This window comes from Camelus bactrianus, chromosome 11 (assembly GCF_048773025.1).
Source record: "Camelus bactrianus isolate YW-2024 breed Bactrian camel chromosome 11, ASM4877302v1, whole genome shotgun sequence".
Classification (NCBI taxonomy): Eukaryota; Metazoa; Chordata; class Mammalia; order Artiodactyla; family Camelidae; genus Camelus; species Camelus bactrianus.
The window spans coordinates 73,975,521-74,002,716 of NC_133549.1; the positions used below are offsets into that span (position 1 = coordinate 73,975,521).

The 27,196-nt window shown below is 47.2% G+C and overlaps 1 protein-coding gene and 1 pseudogene across 4 annotated transcripts in view; one reads left to right on the forward strand and one right to left on the reverse strand.

Moving 5' to 3' along the window:
• Positions 1-781: 781 nt before the first annotated feature.
• LOC141579169 (KANTR integral membrane protein-like) lies at positions 782-18,332 on the reverse strand (annotated as a pseudogene).
• A 132-nt stretch (positions 18,333-18,464) lies between these two features.
• The window catches only part of TSPAN14 (tetraspanin 14), a 54,821-nt gene continuing 46,089 nt past the window's right edge, over positions 18,465-27,196 (forward strand). For 2 of the 4 annotated variants that reach the window (XM_074374310.1, XM_074374311.1), the window contains exon 1: positions 18,465-19,082. In XM_074374310.1, the coding sequence (XP_074230411.1) occupies positions 18,480-19,082 (603 nt within the window). In that variant the 5' untranslated portion in view covers positions 18,465-18,479. The remainder of the gene's footprint in view (positions 19,083-27,196) is intronic. The other 2 variants (XM_045522710.2, XM_010963098.3) reach the window with 1 other exon arrangement.

Here is a 27,196-nt window from a genome sequence, read left to right on the forward strand (position 1 = left end):
ACCTCCAGAAACTTGACCAGGTTCTCACAGTAAATACTGAAGAAAAAGCCCCTCATGCTTCTGGCAAGGGGAGGGGGAAAGCAATCATTCTGAAATATGCCAGAGCATTTTGTTCTTAACAGGATGTGCCCTCAGGAGAAACTATTAAACCAGAGCCTAGCTGACCTGGGGGAAGAGAAATACCCAACTTTAGCAGGCTCTAGCCCTCCATGTGGGAGAAGGGAAATCCCTAACTAGAACCCACTCTATAGCCATCCTGTCCCATCTATGGGGGGCTAGGGTACTAAGAAGCACTTGGGAAGTTCAGAGGCACAGGCCAACTAAAAGATTCAGACTTAGTCATAGGACTATGAACGCTTCCCCCAGCTCCCCCACCTCACATTACTAACAGCAATCAGGAAAATATTACAAAGCCTACTAAATGACAAAAATCATAGTTTAAAGAGACAAAATGAGCATTAGAACCAGACTCATATATGGCAGGGATGGTTAGAAATATCAGATTGGGAATTTAAAACAACTATGATTAATATAATAAGGGCTCTGATGGATAAAGTAGATAGCATGAAACAACAGATAGATAATGTAAGCAGAGAAATGGATATTCTAAGAATAGAAAAAGAAAAGCTACAGATAAAAAAAACTCTAACAGAGATGAAGAATGCCTTTGATAGGCTCATTAATAGACTGGGCACAGCCAAGGAAAGAATCTCTGAGCTTGAGAATATCTCAATAGAAACTTCCAAAACTGAAAAGCAAAAAAAAAAGAGAGAGAGAGAGACTGAAAATAGTAGAACAGAATATTATCCAGGAACTGTGGGACAACTGAAAATTAGGTGTAACAGATGTATAATAGGAATACCAGAAGGAGAAGAGAAACAAAATAATATTTGAAGCTATAATGACTGAGAATTTTCTTCAATTAATGTCGGACAGCAAGCCACAGAACTAGGAACCTCAGAGAATACCAAGCAGGATAAATGCAAAACAAAACAAAACAAAACAAAAACAAGAACAAAACAACACCCTACACCTAGAATTATCATATTTAAATTTCAGAGAAATCAAAAATACAAACCCTTGAAGACTCAGAAGAAAAACACCTTGCCTATAGAGGAACAAAGATAAGAATTACATCTGACTTATCCACAGAAACCTTGTAAGCGAGAAGAGAGTAGACTGTAATTTTTAAAGTGTTGGGGCAAAAAGAAAAGCACCAACATGAATTCTGTATCTGGCAAAATTATCCTTCAAAAATGAAGCAGAAATAAAGACTTTCTCAAGCAAACATAATTGAAGGACTTTGTTGCTGGTATATCTGCTTGGCAATCAGTGTTAAAAGTTCTTCAGAGAGAAGGAAAATGAAATTATATATATGCTATATATAAATGAAATGAATGACAGCAACAATGCAATGGATAAGGAGGAATTCTAATTATTTTGTTATTATAAGGTACTCACACTGCCCATGAAACAGTATAGTGTTATTTGAAAGTGGGCTTGGATTAGCTACAAATGTATACTGCAAACTCTAGGGCAACCACTAAACAAAGTTAAAAACAAAAAGAAGTATGACTGATACACTACAAAATTAGAGAAAATGGAGTCATATAAAATGCTCAATTAAAACTACAAAAGACAGAAACAAAGTGGAAGACAAAAATAGGAACAATATAAAAAAAGTAACAAATAGAGAACTATAACAAATATGGTAGAAGTTAATCCAACTATATCAGTAATCACTTTAAATGTCAATGGTTGAAATACACCAATAAAAGAAGATTGTCACCGTGGATCAAAAAACAAGACACAACTATATGTTACCTATAAGAAATCCACTTCAAATATAAAGATATATATAACACTAAAAATAAATGGACAGAGAAAGATATACAATGCTAACACTAATCCAAAGAAAGCAGAAGTAGATATATTAATTCCAGACAAAGCAAAGTTTAGAGCAAGGAAAGTTATCAGGGAAAAAAGAAGGGCATTACATAATGAGAAAGGAGTCAATTCTCCAAGAAGACAAAACAATCCTAACATGTAACATGTATGTGCCTAACAACAGAGCATCAAAATACATAAGACAAACACCAACAGAACTGCAAGGAGAAATAATCGAATCCACTGTTACTATAGTTGGAGACTTCAACACCTATCTATCAGAAAATGGTTAGGTCCAGCAGGCAAAAAAACAGTGAGGACATAGTAAAACTCAACAACAATCATCAATCAACCATATATAATGGACCTCTATAGGCTGCTTTGTCCAACAACAGCAGAAAACACTTTCTCTTCAAGCTTACATGGCATACTCACCAAGACAGACTACAGTTGGGCCATAAAGTATAACTTCACAATTTTAAAAGAATAGAATCATACAATGTCTGCTCTCAGACCATAATGGAATTAAACTAGAAATTAATAACACAAAAATAGCTAGAAATCCCCGAATACTTGGAGATTAAAAACACACTTCTAAATAATACATGGGTCAAAGAAGAAATCTCAAGAGAAGTTAAAAATATTTTAACCAAAGGAAAATGAAAATACAGCTTATCAAAATTTGTGGGATGCAGTGAAAGCAGTGATTAGAGGGAAATTTATAGCACTGAATTCACATATTAGAAAAGAAGAAAGATCTAAAATCAATAATTAAGCTTCAACCCTAGGAAACTAGAAAAAGAAGAGCAAATTAAATCCAAAGTAAACAGAAGAAAAGAAATAAAGGAACAGTAATCAAGGGAACTGAAAACAGGAAACCTACAGAGAAAATCAACTAAACCAAAAGTTGATCCTTTGAAAAGATCAATAAAATTGATAAGCCTCTGGCCAGGCTAACTAAGGAAAAAAGAAAGAGGACACACATTACTAACATCAGAAGTGAAAGAGGGGACATCACTACAGAGCTCATGCATATTATAAGGATAATAAGGAAATACTATGAACAGCACTATACCCACAAATTTGATAACCTAGATGAAATGGACCATTTCCATTAAGGACATAATCTGCCAAAACTCACAAGAGAAGAAATAGACAATTTGAAGAGTTTTATATCTATTGGAGAAATTGAATCAATAATTAATAACCTTCCAAAACAGAAAGCACTAGGCCCTTATGGGTTCACTGGTGAATTCTACCAAACATATAAGGAAGAAAATATACCGATTTTCTACAATTTCTTTCAGAAGATAGAGGCAGAGTGAATACTTCCTAACTCATTTCATGAGACCAGCATTACCCTAATACCCAAACCAGACAAAGACATTACAAGAAAAGAAAACTACAGACCAATACTCTCATGAACATAGATACAAAAATCCTCAACAAAATATTAGCAAATCAAATTCAACAATATATAGAAAGAATTATACACCACAATTAAGTGGGATTTATCCCAGTATGTGAGCTGGTTCAACATTCAAAAATCAATACATGTAATCCATCACATCAACAGGCTAAAGAAAAAAAGTCACATGATCATATCAGTACATGCAGGAAAAGTATTTAATAAAATCCAAAACCTATTCATATGATACAGCATTTAACACCACAATGGCAGAAGATTCAACTCCCAGCAGACCTTGAGGATCAAGTTGGCAGGAGATTCGACTTCTAGTAGACCTTGAGCTCCATTATATGCTTATTGTAATATATTTGCATGATAAATGACACTCTCAGAGGTGCCATGACAGTTCCAAGGCTAACCACAAAAGGTCAAAGAGTGGGCAGTGGCCAAATTCCTGGGAATCCCAGCCCCTTCCCCAGGGTGGTTGGAATGGTCCTCCCACTTGTTAGCGTATGAAGCTACCAAGCCCATAAAAACTGGCAATACCACACCTCCAGGCTGCCTCTCTCACTCACTCCCAGAGACGCCTGGACTCCATCTGTGGAGTATGTATTTATTTTTTTACTTTAACCTGAGCACCCAACCCCCATACCTCATGGCCTTTCTCTTGCCATTTGAAACAGCCTACATTCTATGTAATATGTATCTGTCTAAATAAATCTACCTTTACTCAACTGTGGCTCGCTCTTGAATTCTTTCTTGCATGAAGCCAAGGACCCACACTCAGTGGGGCACGTCTGAGGGACTCAACCGAGACCTGGGATGTGACCCTTCTCATGCCCATTTGTTTTTCCTGTATCAAGTTTACTATATATAAAATAGATAAACAACAAGGACCTACTGTATAGCACAAGGAACTATATTCAATTTCTTATAATAACATATAATGGAAAAGAATCTGAAAAGAAAATATATATCATGTATGTATATGTGTAACTGAATCACTTTACTGTACACCTGAAGCTGACAGTGTAAATCAACTACACTTTAATGAAAAAAAAATTTTTAACTATGTCAAATACAACTACTGTTATTATTAGAGCAAGCACTTGATAAATGTTTAACAAATGATTAAACAAATAAAGATGTGAAAAAAAACCTATTCATAATAAAAACCCTCAGTAAACAGGAATAGAGGGAAACGTCCTTAACTTGATAAAGAATATCTATTTAAAAACCACACAGATGATCATGTCACTTGCTCTCTATCCTGTTTCACTGGTCTATGTGTCTGTTTTTATGCCAGTACCACAGTACTGATTTTGATTACGATAGCTTTGTAATATAGTGTGAAATCAGGAGGTCTGATGCCTCCAGATTTGTTCTTCTTTCTTAGGATTGCTTTGGTTAACCAGGGTCTTTTGTGGTTCCATTCAAGTTTTAGGATAGTTTTTCCCATATCTGTGATACATGCCATTAGAATTTTGATAGGATTGCATTGAATCTCTAGATTCTTTGGGCCGAATAGACATTTTCACAATATTAATTCTTCCAATCCAAGAACATGGAATATCCTTCCACTTATTTGTATATATATTTTTTTCCTTTTCATTATTTGTGTCTTTTTCAATCTCTTTCATTGTTGTCTTATACTTACCAGTGTACAGGACTTTCATCTCCTTGGTTAAATTTATTCCTAAATATTTTATTGTTTTTTTGATGTCATTGTAAATAGAATTGCTTTCTTTTTCTCTGTTATAATCTTTTTTTGTTTTTGAAAAGTTCATTATAATGGCCCTTCTTTTTTATTCGTGATTTTCATAACTTGAATCTTTTATTTTTTTGCTGGTCTGCCTAAAGATCTGTCTATTTTCTTGATCTTTTCAAAGAATCAACTTTTGATTTTGTTTATTTCTTCTAGTTTTTTTCCTACTCTCTATTTCATTTATTTTGGCACTAATCTTTATTATTTCCTTCCTTCTGTTTGTGTTTGGTTTAGTTTGCTCTTTTCCTTGTGTCTTAAGGTGTAAGGTTAGATTATTGATTTGAGATCTTTCTTTTTTTAATATAGGTGCTTACAGCTATAATTTGCCATCTCAGCACCATTTTGGTTGCATAAATTTTGGTATATTGTGTTTTTGTTTTCATTCATCTCGAAATATTTCCTAATTTCCCTGTGAGTTCTTCTTTGACCTCTTGGTTATTTAGGTGTATGTTGTTTAATGTCCCTATAATTATGAATTCCTGAAATTTCCTTCTGTTAATGATTTCTAACTTCATTCCATTGTGCTCAAAGAACATACTTTTTGTATGATTTCAATTCTTTTAATTTTTAAAGTTTTATCTGGTTGCCTAACAAGTGGTCTATGCTGAAGAATGTTTCCTAGGCACTTAAGAAAAATGTGTATTCTGCTGTTGTTGGATGTAGTGTTCTACAGATTTCTATTAGCTTAGATGTCTAGTAACTTAGAAAACTTGGGTTGATTTTTTTCCCCTTCAGATAGTTTGTTGTTAGTGTATAGAAATGCAGCTGATTTCTGTAGGTTGATTTTGTATCCTGCAACTGTAATGAATTAATTTATTAGTTCCAGCAGTCTTTTTGGTGGACTTCAGCATCTTCTATTTCATGTCATTTGCAAACAGAGATAATTTTACTTCTTGCTTTCTGATTTGGATGCCTTTTATTTATTTATTTTTTCTTGCCTAATTGCTATAACTAGGACTTCTAGTACTATGAGGAACAGAGATGGTGAGGGTGGGCATCCTTGTCTTGTTCCTGATCTTAGAGGAAAAGCTTTTAACTTTACACCACTGAGTATGATGTTAGCTGAGGGCTTGTCATATGCGGCCTTTATTATGTTGAGGAACAGTCCTTCTAAACCTGATTTGTTGAGAGTTTTTATCACGAAAGGATGTTGAATTTTGTCAAATGTTAAACATGCTTCTTTCCCTTACGCTATGACCTGGAAGAAGCACACATCACTTTTGCTCGCATCCCATTGGCCAGGACTCAAGGCTGTACAGTCCTACCTCGGAGATATTGCAGGTTCAGTTCTGGATTACTGCGATAAAGTAAATACAGCAATAGAACAAGTCACATGAATTTTTTGATTTCCCAGTGCATATAAAAGTTATGTTTCTACCATACTGTAGTCTATTAAGTGTGCAATAACATTATGTCTCAAAACAATGTACATACCTTAATTAAAAATACTTTATTGCTAAAAAAAATGCTAACCATCATCTGAGCTTTCTGCAAGTCATAATCTTTTTGCAATAGTAGTGTCAAAGACCATTGATCCCAGATCACCATAACGAATATAATAATAATGAAGTTTAAAATATTGCGAGAATTACCAAAATGGGACACAAAGTGAGCAGATGCTATTGGAAGAATGGCACCTATAGAATTGTTTGATGCAGGGTTAAAAAACACAATAAAGCAAAGTTTGGGGAGGGGGGGTGGGAGGGGATAGACTGGGAGTTCAAAATTTGTAGATACTGACAGGCATATGCAGAATAGATAAACAAGATTATGCTGTATAGCACAGGGAAATATATACAAGATCTTGTGATAGCTCACAGTGAAAAAAAGTGTGACAATGAATATATGTATGTTCATGTATAACTGAAAAATTGTGCTCTACGCTGGAATTTGACACAACATTGTAAAGTGACTATAACTCAATAAAAACATGTTTTAAAAAAACACACAATAAAGCAAAGCTCAGTAAAATGAGTATGCCTGTACTTAACTGCAAAGGTGGCTGGGAAATGTAGTCTTTCTCATGGACAGATGTCTATACACCCTGCTCAACTTTAGTGACTCTATCCCTAAAAAAAGAAAACAGAATGGATTTGAGGGTTCAACCAACAGTGTCCCATGTAAATGTATTAATTAAATCTTAACAAGAGTAATAAAAATAGCACTGTCCTATGTGCTTAGTAAATCTCCATAGCTGGTTCACTGACAGAGTTTTTTGGTGTGCTCAACCTAACCCCTTCAGAGAGGGTTAAAAATGCAGCGTGAAATTTCTGGCTACAGCAAACTGTATTAAATTAATAAGGTTTGAGGAGCCGGGGAAGCCCCCTGGGCCCGCGTGGGCAGAGGCCCGGAGAGAAATGCAAATTCAGACAAGCACCTGGGAGAGCTGCTGTCCCTGAGCCAGTGGGCCCTGGGCCTTCCCTGCGCCCTTCCTGACTGTGCTTGGCTTGTCTGGGGGACCGAAGGCCAGTTCTGCTCCCAGGCTCTTACCCCAGCACTGCTCATACACAGGAGGAGGAGGAGGCCAGCGCCCTGTGGGCAGGAGGGGCTGGGGAGCTGGGCCTGGAGAGATAGTCAGCTCCTGGGGTGGGTGGCACTGCTCTCCCTTTGAAGCGGGAAGGCTTTGAAGCTTCTGCCAGGCAGAGGCCTCTGCTGCCCTTATCTGCCTCATCTCTTCCCCAGGCTTTGTGACTCAAGAGAACCTTGGGGCAACTTCAGGCCTGTGCAGAGTGAGGGCTGGGGGGCCACCAGCAGTGAACCCCTCATCCTAGTGCACAGGCTTAGCCCCCCTCACTGGCCCCAGCTGGGCCATGGGGCAGAGCACAGGACAGACACCCTCCCATCCCCAGGGGCACAGACAGTGAAGGCCCCGCTCCCTGGACTGCTTTTTAATGCCCAAGGAGCTCTGTGCACACAGAGAAACATATGCAACTCCACACCTTGTCTAATGTGCAATGCAGGAAACTGAAACCGTTAACATTTCTCTAAATGTTTACATACTAGTTCTACAATTAACAAATTGACCTTTCATAATTTTAACAGAGTAGATCTCCCTGGGTGGGGGAGGGTGTAGCCTAGTGGTAGAGTGCCTGCCTAGCATGCACAAGGTCCTGGGTTCAATCCCCAGCACCTACACCAAAAAAATAAATAAAAACTTAGTTATCTCCTCCCCCAAAATAAAAAAAATAAAAAACCAACAACAAAAAGAACTGAAAAAAAAAAGTAGATCTCTCTGAACATTGGAATGTTAAATGTAATCAGTTACACTCTTCCCAATTCTAATGGCTCAGAGTTCCATAAATGTTTCAAACACCTTTAAATGTTGTTGTTGTTGTTGTTGTTGTTGGAGGGGGTTAGCAATTACGTCTATTTTTTTTTTTTTTGATGGAGGTACTGGGGATTGAACCCATGACCTCATGTATGGTAGGCATGCACTCTATTACTAGCCACCCCCCCAACACCTTTAAAAATCAACAAATAAGAATATAATCATCACAAAACCAGGTATGCATACTCATACTAAAACCGGTTATAAATACTAATTCGTGGATCTAAATTTGTTTGTTTATTATCTGGAGTCAGTAGCTTTAGCGGCAGACAGGATAGACATTATGTGTCCATTTGCCACACATCACTGCCCTCTCCTGGGGATCGCAGGGAGCTGGCCACGCAGCACCTCCTGTTGGAAGCCACTCACCAGGGCTCTGTACCACAAACTCTCCATCCTGGGCAGAGTGAGTGAAGCAGAGGTGGGTCCTGGACTCTGAGTTGGCCAGACACCTGTGAGACTGGCATAAAAGTTCTGCCCAAGAAGGGATGTGGATGATGACAGCAGACCAAAGCAATTAGCATCTCACTCTCGGGGCACCTGAATGTGCCTCTCCAAGAGAGGAAGGGGGCAAGGGCCAAAGACTCACAGAGGAAAAGCAGTGGGCAGAAGCCAGGCAGGGTCCCTGAGGGCAAGCTGGGGACCAGTTGGCCAGAAGCAGCTGGAGCAGCAGAAACCAAGAGAAACACCTGCGTCAGACTGTAAATGATAATCTGGGAGCCGGTGACATGGGGACACCCAGGCCCATTCTCCTGAAGAGCCTGGCTGAGGGGCTAGGCTGGGTGGTTTCCACTTCCCTGCCTGTCCTCACACAGGCACAGGGAATGAACAAAAGATGTTCTGGACTGAGGTGACGGCACATGCTGAGGCCAAGTGCAGAGGAAACAGAAGCTGATCCAGTGATCTGGGTGTGGGAGTGAAGGAAGCAGGATGGGGCAGGGGGAGAAATTGTACTGTGAGGCCATTCCAAGGGAGGCCTCGACCGACCCCATGGGGAGGCCAGAGCTGGGATCACTCATCAGTGGTCTGGAAACGAGGAAAGGGGGATTTAGCGAGCTTTGGGCCCAAGAGCCCCGGGTAAGGTAGCTTCCTCCTGCTGGGGGCAACTTCCTGCATTATCAGATTCCAACAATTGGTTCTAAAGGGAAGTCTGTGCCGGCACCGCTGCACCAGAGGTGACAGACTGGGTCACCGAGGGTGAAGGAGGCCTGTGGTCAGAGACGTGGTTGCAGTGACCTGCTCACATGTGGTTACAGTGACCAGGCCTGTAAATGAACTTCTCCTGGTCTGGGGGAGGGAGTGATGGAATCAGATTTTCCTTCTAGACTGAAGCTAGGGCTCAGCAGAGAGAGCGAGTCTGGCAGTAAACATGAAGGGCGCCCAGTGCATGGAAGGTAAGTAAAAACAGGAGTGGCTGAGACTTCTGAGAGCCTATGGAGATGGGGGTGGCAGGGGTGGGGGTGGGAAGAGCAGCAACATTTACAGGGAGGGGAGCTCAGGATACTCAAAGGAGTGGGTGCACAAAACGTGGTCCTTCCTGGGTGGGTAAGTAGAAGAGGGAGCCAGGGGAACAGGTGCTCCAGGAAGTATGGAGAGATCCTGTGTCAGACCAGGACTGGAAGCCCTTTTCTCCAGACACACACAGCAGTAGCGCCATAAACTCAGTTCAGCTGACTGCCCCTAGATGGCACTGTGTGCACGTGGCAGCAGCTGGCCGGCACTGCTCCCCAGGGACAGCCAGGTTCTCCCATGGGACCAGCTAAAAGTCCACAGAGCTGGGATAGGGACAGGGAGAGGCACCTGTTCTGCCTGCGGCATCTACCTGTGCTTTGCTCTGCTTCGGGCGGATTGGATGGATGCCTCTTTCTCGCCTTCCGGTGGGGGGGGGCGGGTTCTATCAGGATCCTTCCTGGCAGGACCCAAGCATAGAGGTCCCAAGGACTTAGCAGAATCCCAAATCCCTGTGTTCGCGACTCTCCAGTCTTGGGTGGAAGATTGAGATAGAAAGGTCTGGACGTAAAGCTGATAGTTCTGCTTCTACCACTTACGGGAAGAGTGACTCTCGCTGGACCTACTTCCCTTATTTGTTCTACAAATGCATAGCTTTGTGAAAATCAGTTCACAGAAGGCTCTTTCAGAAGAAACAGTCTTTCACTGTCAAGTGGCTTTCACATCTGCATGTAGTCCACAGTTCCCCTGGTAGACACAGCTTTCAGGGGCAAAGCTGGGGTAGAGCCCCGGCAGCCTGACTTTGCTCTTAACCTCTCTGATCTGCTCCCTCCCTCTGATCGCCTGTCTGGCCACATCTAGGCCCTCCTTCTTTGGCAAAACCATCTTCTCCCATTTGGAGAAATTACAGTATGGTTGACTCACAATCAGGGCTGGAAGGGCTCTTGAGTGGTTACCTACTGAACAACTGTCCTCTCCCCCACCCTCAGTTTATGAGTTAGACAACTAAGGTGAGAAAGACTCCTTGTCACCACTATCCATCATTAAAGTATGCTCCACTGTGTCTTGTGCTCACAAATGGCTTCCGATCACAAATCTTTAGTAGGGAACACCATCTGAGGACAGAGGTCTCTTGGCTGAAGCTGTGGATGTAAATAGAAGCAAGAAGCCCTTGGAAATCTGCAGATTCTTTAAAATAGGTTGTTCTGGAACAAACAGGACAGGCATTGGGTGACAAGCCAAGAAATTAACTTCTTTTCTGTTTAACCTTTCTTTAGGGCTCCCTGACCTTTTCAAGAAAGGCAACATCAATTTAAAACAGCTTGGAGTGAAAGGTCTAACAAAGATGTTAGTACCTGGCTCACCCAAGTGCTGCCATACCTTCATGGGGTGACCCGTCCTTACCCTGGCCTCTTGGCCCTGATTTTCTCACCCCAAGGGCCACTGATTCCTTCATTCCATCTTACTCACTCCTGTGGATACATCCCTCTGTCTGACCATAGCCTCGTGCAACCATTCCTGTCCCCTCGAGCCAGACCCCCATCTTTTCCTTCTCCCCATCTACTGGCCCCTCCGGCTGTGAATTCTCTCCCCTACCAGCCAAGACTCACAATACAACACCTCAGTGCTTCTTTTCAATATTCTTCAATCCTCTGCACCACCATTTTTCTATCATGCTTTTCTGGAAAAACCTCCAATTTGGTCAATCCTACTGTCTGTGTGCTCTCTGCACCTGGACTTACCCAGCTGCTGAGGACTGATGAAGGCTGTGTCACTTGAGCTGTCACTCTGACTCTAGTTTGGTTTGCATCCTTAGCTGGGCTCTCGATCCTTCCTCAAACCCTCCTGCCTGCCCCTCCTCAGAAGCTTCTCTCATTTTCTACTGAGTTCCTCTGAAATCCTTGGATCCCACCAAATGTCCACTTTCCTTCATCAGGTGACCATTACTCCTATTTCCAGGAAAAAAAAAAAAGGAAGCCTTCACTCAGGAACTCCTACTAAACCCACAAATGTTCACATCTCACTCAGCTCTTCCCCCTTCCTCTTGTCTCCATGGAAGCCCACCTATCTTCCAGTGTTCGGCCACCCTCTTGTCCTGAACCCCAATCCTCCCACCTTCTCCAGCAAGCATCATCTCTTTTCCTTCAGACTCCTCAGTCTCTCTGCTTCTACTGCTTCTTGACTTCATCATTTAAACATATTCAAGTCTCTCCTTTTTTTAAGAGGAAAAAAAAAACCCCTCTCCTTCAGCTTCTTACCCTCATCATCTCCCAGGTAACAACCTCACTCTGATCCTCATTTATTCTCCAGCCCATTGTTAACAGACTTTGGACCCAACTATTCCACTGAAACGGTTCTCTGAAGCTGCCAACCCCAGCAGTCCCTTCTCAGCCTTGTCCTGCAGCCCTCTCTGCAGCACTGGAAACTGGGGACCACGCCTGCCCTCGTGAAACATTCATTTCCCTTGACTTCCATACATACCCCCCTTCTGGCTTTGCTCCTACCTCACTGCTGCTCTTTCTCAGTCTCCTTAATCCCTCTCCTTTTTCTCCTCCTGATTGTCTCCATGTTCATCAGGATTCTGCCTCGGTCATTTTCCCTTCTCAACCCCCAGTCCCAGGATAATTTCCTCTACTCTCGTGATTTTAATCATCATCTATGTGCAGCTCTCTCAGTAACCATTCTCTTCTTTCAAACAGGCTCAGGAATCTAATTTTCAAAAACTGCATTTCCCAGCCTTGGTTGGAGCTAAGGATTGCCACGTGACCAGACCCGGCCAACGAGGCATAAGCAGCAGTCAGTGGGGATTTCTGGGGAAGTGTTGCTTTTCTAACACAGGTGCTGCTCCTTCATCCTTTTTTGCTCTCTCTTCTGCCTATCTGGAATGCAGGTAGGAAGCTGGAGCTGGAGCAGCCATTCTATGACCAAGGGCTGATTCTGAGGATGCAAGCTTCCTAGTAAGGAGAGCCAGAGCAAACCGACAGCTGACCTGGGACCTGAATGACTGGAACGGCTGACCAGCCTTGCTTTGCTTACCTTCAGACTTTGCATTATGCCAGAATTTTCAATAAGTTTAGCAACAAACCGCAACAAAATCCATCTAGTTAAAGCAGTGTGGTTGGGTTGATGTGACAGGAGCTGAACACAAGCTCTCATTAATACAACTCCCAAATGTATAGCTTCTGCTTAGATGTCTCTCCTACACTTCAAACAGCAAACTGGACCTCTCTTCTCTGTCCAGAGATACCTCAAACAGAAGAGGTCCAAATTGTCACTCCTCACCAGACACACACAAAGTCACTTGGATTTCCTGTCTCAGTGATCAGCATCACTGTCTACACAGCCAGAATCCTATTAGTCACCCATCAATTCTACCCACTAAGGTATTTTTAATCTGTTCACCTTTTACCATTTCCTCATCGCCAACCTCCCCCGAACCACTGTAACAGTTTCTTTCCTAACTATTCTTTGATCTTGCTCTCTGCAGTCCACTCTTCCTGCTGCAGCTTTAGGGATCTTCCAAAAGCACAAATGTAATAATGTTACTATTCTCCCTAAAACTTCTCAGTGACTGCTAGGGCCTGAGGGATACCAGGCATATACTGTAAGACTCTGCCAGGAATTATGACATCGGTCCTGCACACAACACTTCTCTTTGGCATAGGTGTTGCTCCAATGACAAGGATGGGCATGTTGACTTAGGCCTGGTCCAGTTAAGGAATCTTCGAGGTCTCCCTCGCTACAGTAATTGGTCCAAGAGTAGGCACATGACCAGAGCTGGACCAATTAGCGTCCTTCCTTGGACTTTGTTCAAACCAACCTAGAGTGAAGAGTTATTCAGAGACACATCTCCAACATGGAGCAAACTCTGAGTACTAGAAGAGACAGACGGAAGGGCTCCTGGTCTGGGTAGCCTGCAGGATCAGCCCCTCGTGTCCAGAATCAATCTGATTTCAAGTTCTTCTTTTGATTCTGTGAGTGACCCGAGTATCCTCCCAGTAATCTTTCCTCCTTCGGCCTAAGCTAGTTTGAGTGGGGTTTTCTCACTTCCAACCAAAACATCCTGACTAATGTGAAACTCCTTGGTCATCTGGCCCTAACAAGGCATCTTCCCAGAAAACAACTACAGAGTTCCTTCCAGCTCATAGGATGTTTTACAAACGTTATTTCATTTGATTCTTGCTGTAAGCTTGTGTAGTGGGTTTTACCATTATCTTGACCTTACAGATAAGAAAACTAGGGCTCGGGGGGATGATGTAGCTCAAGTGGTAGAGCACATGCTTAGCAGACACAAGGTCCTGGGTTCAATCCCCAGTACCTCCTCTTAAAATAAATAAGTAAGTAAATTTAATTACCTAACCCCACCAAAACAAACAAACAAATAAAAACGAAACAAAAAATCCCTGAGGGCTCAGAGATGTAAAGTATTTTGCTCAAGATCAAGAGGCTGAGAATAAGAGAGCTTGGATACAAAGTCCCTCTTCTATTCCAGCTGTTTCCTCTCATCCCGCACCCCCTGGCTTGTACACAGAGAAAGACAGAGTGGGACCAGTGTGGAGCCTGGTGTGAAGCAGAGCAGCAGTGGGACAGGGACCAGACTGGGACAGGGTGGTAAGGAAGAAGTCAGGATGATAAAGGCCAAACTCCTTCGTTTAAAATTTTATTTATAGCCAACTCCAGGTCCAGAGAAAGGAAAAGAAACTCAACTTCTTTTACCCCCTCCTGTACTGTTTTTTGTCCCTATAACCTATACCCCAGGCTTGCAGTCTGTTGCTATAATTCATTTATACTCTTGGCAATTACAGTTCTAGGGGATAGCCCGGAAACTAAGTCATCGTTTACAATACAGCCCTTTTATGAACTGGGACTGTCCATATCTCAATTCTCTTAATTTATTTGGTTTTTTAGGTTACTGTGCTTTTTTTCTTCCAGTTTTATTGAGATATAACTGGCATACAGCACTGTATAAGTTCAAGGCATATGGCATAATGACTTGACTTACACACATCATGAAATGATAATCACAATAAGTTTAGTGAACACCCATCATCTCATAAAGAAAAATCTTTTTTCCTTGTGATGAGAACTCTTATAATTTATTCTCTGAACAACTTTCACATGTAACATACAGCAGTGTTAATCATGTTGTACATTACGTCCCTAGCACTTCTTTAAAACTAGAAGTTTGTACCTTTTGACCACCTTCATCCAATTCCCTCTTCCCCACCCCCAGTAACCACAAATCTGATCTCTTTTTCTATGAGTGTTTTTGTTTGCTTGTTTTTGAAGTCTGTAATTGACCTACAACATTATGTCAGTTCTTGGTACACAACATAGTGATTTGATATTTCTATACTTTTCAAAATGATCACCACCACAATTCCTTTTATTTTTTTAAGAAAGGAAAAGTAAGTGGGCCTGCTGTGCTTTGAGTAACCCTGATGCTCTCTGAAGCCACTCCGTATTACTGTAAAAACGGGTCAGGTAAAGCTTACTGCCTCTCATGGGGCAGCTGGGAACGACAGGTGTGTCCTAAGTAACTGTCAAGTGAGGCCTGGTGGGGGACGGGTGGAGGCCATGCTGGCTCTGTGGGCATTTCCCTCACCCTCTTCACCCTCTTCATTGCCCTGCAGCAATGTGGCCAACTGCTCCAGAAAGCAGCTGTCTTCCTGAGGCTGCTCAGGCTGGTGGGACCTCCAACATCATCGGGTCAGTGGTTCACAAAGTTGGCTCCACTCTCTCCTTGTTCTAAACTCATGACCTCCTTCATATCCAGGAGTGAGCAGACATTACCAGGTGTGAACGATCATCCTCCCAATCCCAACCTTCACTGGAGACATCATCTTCTCTACCTCCACATCCCCCTTCTTCTTAACAATGGCAGAGGCAGCCCTCTCCCAGAGGTGTCCTCTCCACTCATGCCCGTATCCCACCTCCTTTCACCTTTCCTTCAGCATCATCACTCCTGCCTTTTCTCCTGCATCATTCACATCACTCTGCAAACCTGCTCTGGTCACTTCCATATTTTAATAAAGCCCTCTGTATTCTAACTAAAGTTAAAATTAGAGATGGCTGGAAAACAGGATTAAACAAGACAGGAACTTCTTTCTCTCATATACAAAGTCAAAAGGTCAGTAGCCCAAAGCAGGTATGGTGGCTCCCTAAACATCAGGAACCCAGATTTATTCTAACTTGCTGCCCTAACATCCTCAACACATGGCTCCCACTTCAAAGTCGAATATGGCTGCTGGAGCTTCAGCACCATATTTGCATATTCCAGTGAGCAGGAGAGAGCAATGGCTGAGGAAGGCACACCACTTCCCTTTAAAGCTAGTTCTCATAAGTTGCACGTGGACACCTCCACTTACTTCCTGTTGGCTGGAACCGAGTCACGTGACCACACCTAGCCATGAGGGAGTCCTAGAAACTTGCTTTTCTTCAGGGAAGCCATCTGGCCAGCTAGAATTGGAAATTCTATGATAAAGGAAAAGGGGGAGAATGACTATTAGGGTTATTAGCAACCTCTGCTAAAACATCCCTTTCTAGACCCCTACCGGTTCTGTTTCCTGTTAGACAAGTTGTCCAAACACAACGGTTCTACCACGGTCTGGCTCCCACCCCACACTCCAGGGACACTGAGCTTATCGTGCGTATCAGTGACTTCCGTGTTGCCAGAGTGAATGGATCCTTCTCTTCCCTCATCTAATCTGATCAGTAAGTAGCACCTAACACAGCTGGCCACTCTTTTCTGGAAATACTCCTTTCTCAGTCTCTTGGGTACAGCACTCTCCTGGTTGGTTCGCCTCTCACCTCCCCAGTTTCTCTTTTTCAGTCTTCTTTGCAGCTCTGGTTCCTCTGTCTGACTCCCCTGGGTCCCTCTGGAGCCCTCTCCTCTTCCGCATCTACCTCCCTACCCTAGATGACCTCCTCAGATCCCAGGGCATTTACCATCTTTAAAATGATGCCTCCCAAAGCCCCATCTCCAGCCCAGGCCTCTCTTTGAGCTCCTAATGATTGGACAGTTGAATTGGATCTCTGATGGGCATCTCAAGCTCAATATGACTAAAACAGACTTCTTCATTGGGGGGGGGGCAGTAATTAAGTTTATTTCTTTATTTTTAGAGGAGGTACTGGGATTGAACCCAAGACCTCGTGCATGCTAAGTATGTGCTCTAGCGCTTGGGCTACATCCTCCCCCCTAAAACAGAATTCTTGATGTGCTTCTCTGAGCTGCAGTTCCTTTCCTCCAGGCTACTCCATCCAATAAATAAGGCCCTGTTTACCCACTTACTCCAGCTGGAAACTTGAAAGTTATCTTTGGGTTCTCCATTCCCTCCCCCTACATCCATCCTATCAACGTGTCCATGTCCAAAATAGCATCTCTCAACTACTCATCTTAGTGTGGCCATCAATTTAGTCCAAACCACCATTAGTTTCGGCTGGGGCTGCCACAACAGTCTAACTGTCTCCTTGCTTTTATTTTTGCCTGCCACTCACCGAATTTATTCTTCGCACAGAAGAAAATCAGAACACGTTAGTCTTCTGCATAAAACTCTTCAGTGGTTTAGTAAAAAATCTCCATTCCTAGACACGGTCTTGCATGGCCTGGCCCCTGCCCACCTCCCCATTTCATCCTGGTCCTCTTTCCCAGGCTCATTACTCTAGCCACATTGGTTTTTTTTTTTTTTTTTTTTTTTTCCAGTTCCTGGAACCAGCCACAGCTTACCTTTCTCGGGGCATCAGCACATACTGCTCTTGACCTGGAAAGTCTCTGTCCGGGTTTTCCCAAGGCTATCTCCTCATTCTTTCAACATCACCTCCTCAAAGACACTTTCCCTGCTGGCTCCGACTAAAATACCTCTTGTTCTTTATCCCAGTCCCTTGTTTTGGTCCCAGTATTTACTTCAACTTGCAATTATCCGTCTTCTCCACCAAAAATCAGCTTTATGGAGCAAGAGGCCTCAGCTGTCTTGTTTGCTGCTGTATTCCCAGCATCAAAACAGGGCCTGGCACTCAGTCAAGCACTCACTACCTGCTCAAGGATGAATGGATGGACAGGTTCCCCAAGGACGTTTCTGAGCTGCCTAGGGTGTCACAGGCGGTCTGCATTCCCATTAAAACAAAACAAAACAACAACTGGGAATGGACTGAATAGTTCCTTTTCAAGATCTCCTCCTTACATTGTACTTGCTTGTACTAGAATGTGGTGCAACTAGTCTCTTGGCCCATTTTTAACAGATTCGACTTTCCTGTTGTCCCGCAGAGCAAACCGCCTAGTTCTCTTCCACTCAAATGAGTTTAAGGATCAGTGGTGTGCCTGGGTCTCATTTTTCGGGTAGGCGTTGAGACTCCAAAGGTCAGCCTTTTTAACACCAGAGCCCAGCCAGCAGCGTGAACATCCCTCCACCACAGGCCGTACCTCCAGTCCCCAGCTTCTCTCAAGAATTCTCAGCCATCTCCTCAGGATGAAGGCGAGGGACAAATCTCAGCAGGCGATCCAAGGAAAGCTCAGTATTTTTAACACAAGGGCTGGAGGGAGCCAGTCTTTACCGACCGGCTTACAAATTAATAAGCAAATGTTAATTTACTACCCAGGTCTAGAAGTCTTCCGCCCTAACCCCAGCCTCTGAGGCCCGGCAGGAATGCCTTCCAGCATCTTCAATTCAGCCATTTTTCTAACCCTGCGCTCACCTCTCTACCCCGTCATCCCCGAAGCCCCGAGGTGTGGCCTCCCCTCGGCCCCCACAACTCGTGCTTCTCTCAGTGTGGGGTCTGGGTCGGGTCAGAGGCAAGGCCGACACGGCCTCCGCACAGCGCGCCTCAGCGGACCGAGGCGACCCCAAGTGTTGGGTGCAGGTCACGGCTCAGCCTGCGCCGCGCACCCACTGCGCGAGCGCCGACCAGGGCCGCCCGAGCCTCCGACCCCGCCCAAAGCGGGACAAAGGGGCGGGCCAGTGATCCGGCCCCGCCCGCTCCGCAGAGGAGAGGGCAGGAAGGCCGGGCGGGGGCGGGGCGAACGGGCGGAGGCGGGGCTCGGAGGGGCGGGGCGGCGCCCAGCTGCGCAGGGAAGTGGCGCCCCTTTCTGGGCCGCTGCCGGGCGCCGCGCCCCCGGCCCCGCCCCTCCGCGCCCCGCCCCCGCGCTCGGACGGCCTGAATCGCGCCCTCCCGCCCTGCGCTGCCGAACTTGCTCTAACTTCCTTGGCCGAGCTGGGCCGCGCCGTTGCCGCCGCTGCCTCCGCGCCCGGGTGAGTAGAGCGCGGAGCCCCCGCTGGAGCGTTGGGCCCTGCCCCACTCATTGTCTGAGGCCGATTCCCCCGAGCGCCCCCTGGGGACTAGGACTGCTCCCCAAGTCCCGGCTCAGTCCCTCCGGCTCCCTCGCTCCTGTCCCGGGGTCGGCCCGGCGGGCGGCGCTGGCTTTGTCTGCCCAGATCGCCGGCGACGGGCCGGAGGCCTTGACCCGGACCCCGCTGAGCCGAACTCGGGTGCCGGCTGGAGTGAGAGCTGCAGCTGGCGACCCGGCTGGCGCTCGGGGTTCTGTCGCCCTCGCCCTGTCCGCGTTCCGGGACGGGTGCTTGCTGGGGCTGGGCGGGGGTGGGAACGCTCAGGGAGGGAGGGGCTGATTCGCCGCTGTTCAGGGCTCTGCCCCTCTCCCCAGCTGCGAGTCCGGGGATGGGCGCTCCTTTCGCCTCAGGCATGGAACCTCGGCCGCCTGCAGCTCGGGCCAGGGGTGGAGGGTGGCTCGGACAGGGGAAGGCGGTCCCCTCCCCCGCCCCGCCTTGGGTGTGCTCTGAGTCGCCCACCCCTGCCGTGTGTCCTACTCTGTCCTGCACGGGTTTGGGGCGGCCAGTTTGAGTAGGTGGTGATCCAGCTTCTCCGTATTGGTCCTTTGGGGCTGTGCTTGGGAGCAAAGCCCGACTCCTGACCTAACTGGAGCTTCGGTCGAGTTGGGTCTGTGGCTACAGAGTTGGCTCGTCTCGGGCCGCTGCTTCTGCCTGGGAGGAGTGGTGGTGCCGGTGGGTAGGGTGTATTGGACCCGTATCTGGGGGACACGAAGTTGGTCTCCGGCTAGAAGCGGTTGGTGCTGTGGGGAGTCGCAGGGAAGTGGCTGGCCCCGGTACTGGCCTGTCCTGTCGGCTGGCTGCCGAACAGTGTTGAGTGCGGTGGTCTGCAGCAGCTCGATGGCTGTCCCTGGTGCTGGTGCCTGGGGGCATCAAGTGTCCTGGACTTTGAGTGCAGGGCATTGTATTGGCGCCTCTGCAGGTGTGCTCTCTCCAGTGGTCTGCTCTGTAGGAGTCCTCTTCCCTTCTGAGATGGGGGTTGCTCCTGGGCAGATAGGATTGGGTGGAGCTGCTTGCCAAATCCTCAAAAGTAGCCTTCCCCTTCCCCTTGACCTCAAAGTTGGGGAAGTTAGTGCCTGCAGAGTGCTTGGGTCACTCTTCCCTGTTTGTGAAGCTTGGGGCCTAGACCATCAGAGCACCCCAGCACTCCCACAGCCCCCACTACATTCATCCAGCCCTGTGGAAGGCTGAGACGCCCTTCTTCCCAGGGATAATCCTGGGCCCTGGCACCCTCTGAATGAAGCCTCCACTACGATGGCTCCATATGCCCTTCTAGCTCCTTTCTCAGCTGTCTCCAAGCTTTGTCCCATCCTGAGGATCCATAATGCCTGGGAGACAGGCCTTGGAAGCCCAGGCTAGCAGACAGATTTCCCCTCCCATCTTATTGCATCATTCTTTGTTGCACCCCATCTTCTATTGGAGAATTTCTTTATTTCTCTATCCCCGCTTCTCTGAACTCCACTGCTTGGACCACCAAACGTGGTCTTCAGTTCATTTAAGCATGGTTGTTAAATAAGGGATGCCAGGAGCTGTTTTAAGTACTCTTTCAGGCTCGCAGCTCCCTGACTGGCTGTCAGCGCTGTGTGGTCTCCGGCTGGACATGCAGTAGGCGCTCAGTAGTGTTTATTAGTCTGAGCTTGAGCTCAGTTTAGCAGCATTATTCAGGCAAACAGGAGTTCAAGCCCATTGGTCTGGAGGTTTGTGGCTGCCTCTAGGAAGAAGGCATGCGAAGAAAGGGGCTGCAGAAGGGTTGGCTGCCCAGGAAAGTTCCCTCTTTACCAGCAGGGCAGCTGTGCTAATCTCTGAGGACAGGTGAGGGCAGCTCCCCTTTCGTGTTTGGGAGTGGGAGGACCAAGCTCTGCTCTGTGGGAGGGGAGGGGGCCCCTGCCCTGCAGGTTCTGGTGGTAGTGGAGTTCCCATGCGAGGCCAGAGAGCAGGGAGTTCTGGAAACTCTGGGTGGAGGGAACATTTCCTGAGGCCTCACTCTAGGTTACTGAGTGCTCAGGGATTTGACTTGTTACTTGTTTAGCTTCAACTAGGGTAGAGTTCAATTTGGCACTGCCTACAAAGTGCCAGTCCTGGGAAACCTTTGCTGGTTTTAGAATCTAGAGGAGGTTATGGATAAGCTTACAGCACTTATGTGGAAGGTTTAAACATGTAGTGAGAGTGAGACTTACACCAAGTACTATCCTAGAAGCTTTACTTGCAGTCATTCATTTAATCCTTGAAACGACTCAGTCTGGTAGATGTTGTTAACGTCCCGTTTTACAGACGATGAGACTGTGGCCTTGAGAGATCACAGAGTAACTTGCTTAAGGTCTGGCTGTGAACCGGGTTTCCTCATATCTAATTTAGATCATGCTTTCCTCTAAGAAGTGATTAAAGTTGACTTAATACACTGAACAAGCCTGACCCAGAGCAGAACTAGTAAGCCCTTCAGCGCAGGTGCCCTTATAGTCCCTGCTTCTGAAAGCATCTCATCCGTCTGGACATGTAGCAGATGAACCCCTGAACCCCTGCTGATTGACTGGCAATTTAGCTTTTGTCTCCCTAAGGCCAGGGAATGGGAAGACCAGCACTGCCATGCACAGAAGATTGGGGAGTGAGTCACTGCCTGTATCTGTCCAGATAGATCAGGGTTTGCTGTGGTAACAATTCTCGAATCTCAGAGGCTTAAAGCAACAAAGGATTATTTCTTGCTCACACCGCATCCATCGCATACCTGCTTTATGTTGTTCTCACTGTGGGACCCATGCTGATTAATTGGAACATTCCTGGTCACTTGGACAGAGGTACAGAAAGCATGATGAATCTTACCCTGGCTCTTAAAGCTTCCACCCAGCAGTGGCATTTCAATGGCTGAAGCAATCACATGGCCATACTTCCCCACAGGGTGGGGAGAGAAAGAAGACTGGAAACATCTGGTATACAGCACTGATGCCTGCCACCTGCCTACCACCTGCCTACCACCGTACCTTCTCTGTGACTTCTTCCCAAGGTCTAGGTCTGAGTATCATACGTTTCTGTGTCGCCAGGCACATTGATCATGCATTAGTTAAAGAAATGCCATTTAGGTTAAAGATGAATTGAGGTGCCACATTTGAAGGGCAGAGGTATTATGGTGAACAAAAATTCATGTGAGGGTAGTCAGAGGTAGTCTGCAGAGGCAGCTTGCTCCTCTGACCCTGAGCAAGTTATTTGAGTTCTTTGGGTCTTCTTTTGCTCATTCATTTATTGATTCGTTCATTTGTGGGCTCAGGGACTAGTGGTGAGTCCCAGGCCAGGGCTTCTTATTAGGCACGTGCTAGGGGCTGTGAGCTGGGGGTTGATGATCCCTTTTCCCTGCTGCTGGGTCCCGATGGCCTTTAAAGAGGGATATTAATGCCCATGGGAAGGGAAGCAGGCTCCTGCTCCCCCCTCTGCCCTGGCACATCAGCCCTTGGACTTTTTGGACTTCCCACCATTCTCGGAAGCAGGAGCAGGTAGAGACACCCCTGTAGGCCTCCCCCTTCCCCTTCCTCTTATGAGGCTCAGGCTGAGCTTGCAGGCCTAGGGATGTGGAAAGGTAAGATGGTCAGGTTACTAAAGGATGGGGTCATATGGAGAACAGGCTTGAATGTGGGGCTGGGGTGGTTCTCTGGCCTGTAGAAGTGGGTAGAACCCCTTTGTTAACTGCATTTTTCCACTCAGGCCACCCTTGGAGGGTGTCAAAGAGCCCACTACACTCTGGACTTTGCTTTTGTGCTTTGTCGCCTGCTTAGCATCCAGTGACTTCCAGCAGGGCCAGGAAACACTGGTGGAGGTGGCGAGACCTCACATTCTTCCACGTGTGGTTAACTTACCATCCTTTAGGCATATTTCCTCCTTTTTCAGGGCTGCTGTTTTCCCACCTGGAATAGAGGGAGAGGTGATGGCAGTCTGTAGCAGCGGTCCCACTCTTGGCTGGTCACCACCTGAGTGCCCAAGGGACTGAGAAGACTAGTGTTTTGAGAATCTGATCTAGGAGAACGCCAGCATTCCTGGTTTGTCTTGCCTTTGAGTAGCAGTGTCCTCTGACTGACTCTGTATGGGGTTTGCATAATATCTCCACATTTGTTTTCTCCCTTAACAGTGTGTGTTTTTTTGGTTTAGACAGGGCAGGTGGCTGTGTTGGACCAGTACAGGGCCTGGTCAGTGGGAAGTGTTGAGTGCCTTTGCCAGTGGAACATGGTGATGAATGACATTGTCCAGCACGTAGAGCAGTGGTGAGGCCAGCTTTCGAGGTGTATCTGCTTTCTAGCTGAGTGACCTAGACCAATCTTTGATTTTTTTTCCCCCTTCCTTCCTGGACTTGGTTTTCTCATCTGTAAAGTGAGAAGAATCTGCCCTTCCTGTCCCTCACGTCCCCCTGTGAAGCATAAGTGCACACTTCAGTTTTGAGAAGCGACACGCGAAGCCTCTGGGTTAGCCGATGCTCTGGTTTGGGACTGCTGCCCATCACGCTGACGGCTCTCAGCCGAGTGCTCACCAGCCGCTGATTCTGGGAACCCCACTTCCTCCATTCTTGGGCCTGGTGGGGTTGGGTGGGGCTGGGTTGAGCTGGGCGGGGCTGTGGTTTTCTCTTAGGAGGCAGTAGGCCTGATAATCTGAGTTTAAGTGGGCCTGGGCAGGCTTCTGGAGGTCTGTTCTGCCTCCCTTGCCCAGCAGCCAGGGAGAAGTTTCTTGGGCCCCGGTGTGCACAGCTAGATAGCTGGAGGGACTGGCTCCTACCTTCTTGGGCTCTGTTTTCCTGTGCTGCGTGGCTGACAGCCATGGCCTGGCCTCTGGGATCCTGGGTCAGAGGGTCATTCCTGGTGCTGCCTCAGACTCTGTGTCTCCCTTGGAATTTGAGGGAGCTGAGGCTGGGCTTTGCTGCGTGGGTGAGGTTTGGGGAGGGGTCAAGACAGGGAGCTGGGCAGAGGTTGACCTGGAGGAGAGGTTTGATGAATCCCCTCTTTGGGTTTTCCTTGTCTGCTTCTACTGGCTGCTGCGGCCTGTGCCAGTCTACTCTGCAGGGCCCAGAGAGCACTGAAAACAAAGGCTTCGAGGAGTTTGTTGTCCTAATACTCAGGAGAAGGGCCTTCACAGCAGCAGGGAATTAAATGAGCGTCCCCTGAATCCACGCCCTGAGGTCTGAGTGGTGAGCCTGGGAGGGCCAAGGGCAGCAGCGTATCCCAGGACACAGCGTCCCAAGTCAGGGTCTACGCTTAAGCATCAGAAGCCCATCGGGGAACCTCCCGGAAACCTTATTGGAAAGTGACAAGTGGAAATAAGGAATATGGCTGCCTCAGCTTCAGATTTGGGTCCCACGGGGAGGGGTGGCTGGGCCCCACACACCCACTGCGGCAGTTTAGGCCATGGTGTGACTTTTAGCTTTTAAATGTTTTGATCCCCAGTCTAGGGTGCACACTCAGCTGTGCTCAGGTAGCTGAGGCTGCCTTCTGGGCCTCCTGGCAGCTCCCACCAGCTGCTCCAAGGAAAGGCTCTGGATGCCCACTGAGTGACCACTGCTATGAAGAGACCCTGTTTCCTCTCCAGATGACCTCCCTAACATCTGGCCACCCTGTGGCTTGGCTGTCTGGTTTCAGCCCTTCATCTGTGGGCCAGGCAGACAGGGTCTGTCCCTGGGGTTGGTGGGGGAGGCCAGCCCCAGCCCACATGGTTCTCACACTCTGGGTGAGGGGTCCAGGAAGTCTTGGAGCTCCGTACTGTTAAGAATAAAAATTATTCTGACACTTGTGAAAACAGTAAGGCAGACTTTATTTAGGACTATCGTGACAGGTGTTAAGGACTACTGCAATGGGGTTTCGCAGTAGGAAAGAGAGATTGGACTCAACCCCAGATTATTACAAGGAAAATTGAGAATTTATAGTTAAGGAGTAGTGGGGGTGGGGGTGGATGGATAGAAAATTTAGAAGAAGGTGGGATAATTCTCTGCTACCTGGCCTAACAGGATTCTTGCTGAAGGTAGGCTAGAGTGATCAGATATCACGTGGCGGATGCTGCACTGGTCAGATATGGAAGTGGTCAGCTGCGGAAGGTGGAGCATCCCAGCTAAAGTGCCTTAGCAGGATTCTTGCTAAAACTGGACCCTACAAGGACAGAGATGGAAGCCCAAGTTTGGGTCTCGCTGAGCAGAGGGCTCAGAGGAGCCTGACTAGTTTGGTCAAAAAGAGACTCTGTTAGTATCCTGAGGCCTGCTGCAGCCTGTGTTCAGTATTGCCCACGGTTGGTTCTTGCGCTGGCCTGAGCTCATCACCACTCACACTTGTCCCTCAGGAGTGGTGCCCCTCCTTGTGGGCATCACTCCTTCATTTCCAGAATCCCTAGTCCTGTTCTTTTCAGTGTCGGCTGGTTCCTTGTCCCCCAGCTCCCTCACTCTTGGCCGCCGGGCCGCCCACTGCACCCTGCAGGATACAGCGTGGACCCGGGGCCTCGGAGCCCTGCGGCACCCCCCAGCACTGGATCCCCTTGTTGCCGGATCTGTTGGGAGCCTGACATAGCCATTAGGCTCTGGGCAACCCTCCCTGCTCGACCTCCTTCCCTTGGCCTCTGTACCTTGTGCTTCCTGCTCTCCTCATCCTGGGCAAACCAGTCTGACAACTTTATGGCTCTCTCCCTCTCCCACAGGCCTGGGGACGTCTGTCTCATCTGCCTGGCTTGGGCTGCAGGAGGTGCAGAGGGTGATCTCCTCCCCCACTCTCTGCCTGGACTGCGGCTCCAGGGACCTTATGGAGCACCACCCCCCCCGCCCCCCCCCCCCCCCCCCCGCCCCAGCTTCCTTCTCCTGTCTAAGGTCTTCCTCCTGGTTTTCCCTGCCCCTCCTCTCTGCTTGGTCACACCCTACACGCATGACCCTGTTGGGCCTTTGCTGCTGCTGGGGGGGGGGGGGGGGCTCCTGTCTCAACAGCCAGCTTTTTCAGAACCAGGGCACCTGCTGTTGTGAGAAAAAAGGGTGTGTGAAGAAAACCTGGTGACTGCCTGTGGTGGGTAGGGGCCTTCCCCACTTCCTGAAGGCGGGCTTCCACCCCTGCAGGGGAACTGTGGCTCTGTGCCGCCATCCTGCCTCCACAGTCATGTCTCCTGTTGTCCTAGCTGCTTCCTGTGAAATACGAGTAATGATATAAACAGATAAGGAGCATGTCAACAAAAGAGGCCTGGTAGTGGTGGGGTGTTCATTTCCCTGGGAGCCGGGAGGAGGGAGTGGCATGTGCCCAGGTGCAGGGGTGGGGTGGGCAGGTCTGTCCAGGGCTGCTCTGGGCTTGGAGAATCCTGGAACTCTCTCTGTGGGAAGCCAAATGTTGGGGGTGGCGAGTGCCAGCTGGGGTGCTGCAGAATTCTGTGTGTTGAGGACCAGCGCCTCCTGGGTGTGGGGGCCCTGCCCACTCCTGCAGAAAGGCGGGCCAAGAGGGGCTGGTCTTGGTGTGGTGGAGGGTTTAGGTTTCTGGGCCAGAGCTGCTGAGGGCCCACCGAGGGGCCAGGAACTTGCTCCCCGCAGCTGAGGTCTGAGGGCTCCAAGTGCCAGCGTGATTCTACTTGTTGTGAAGTCTCATTTTGTGCTCCTTAATTTCGGGGCTATTTGTTGAACATGGAGCACTCATCAGAAAGCATCTTACAGAAGAGGGGAGCAGGACTTTCCAGCTGCCTTTCTCTGTGGCCTGGGCCATCTGTGAGCTTGCGGTCATTAGGAGATAGATCTCTGTGGTGGCCTAGGGGTGGGGCAGGGGAGTTCTGCTAGGTAGAGAGAGCTCTATTCAGGAACCACTCCCTGCCCCCCAAGAAGTCTCACCCAAATGGTCTGGACAGTCCTGATTCTAATAGGCATTGTGTCATCCCCCTGAGAAGCGGGGGAGAGACTGCGAGGGTTATTATATTGTTCCTTAGGGGGAAAATCACTTGGAGGAAAGACATCAGTGCTTCTGAGTGCAGAGTATTTATCGATGTGTCAGGTAAAGTAGGCTTTTAAACAACATGTGTGTATCCCTTTAGTAAGGAATAAATGC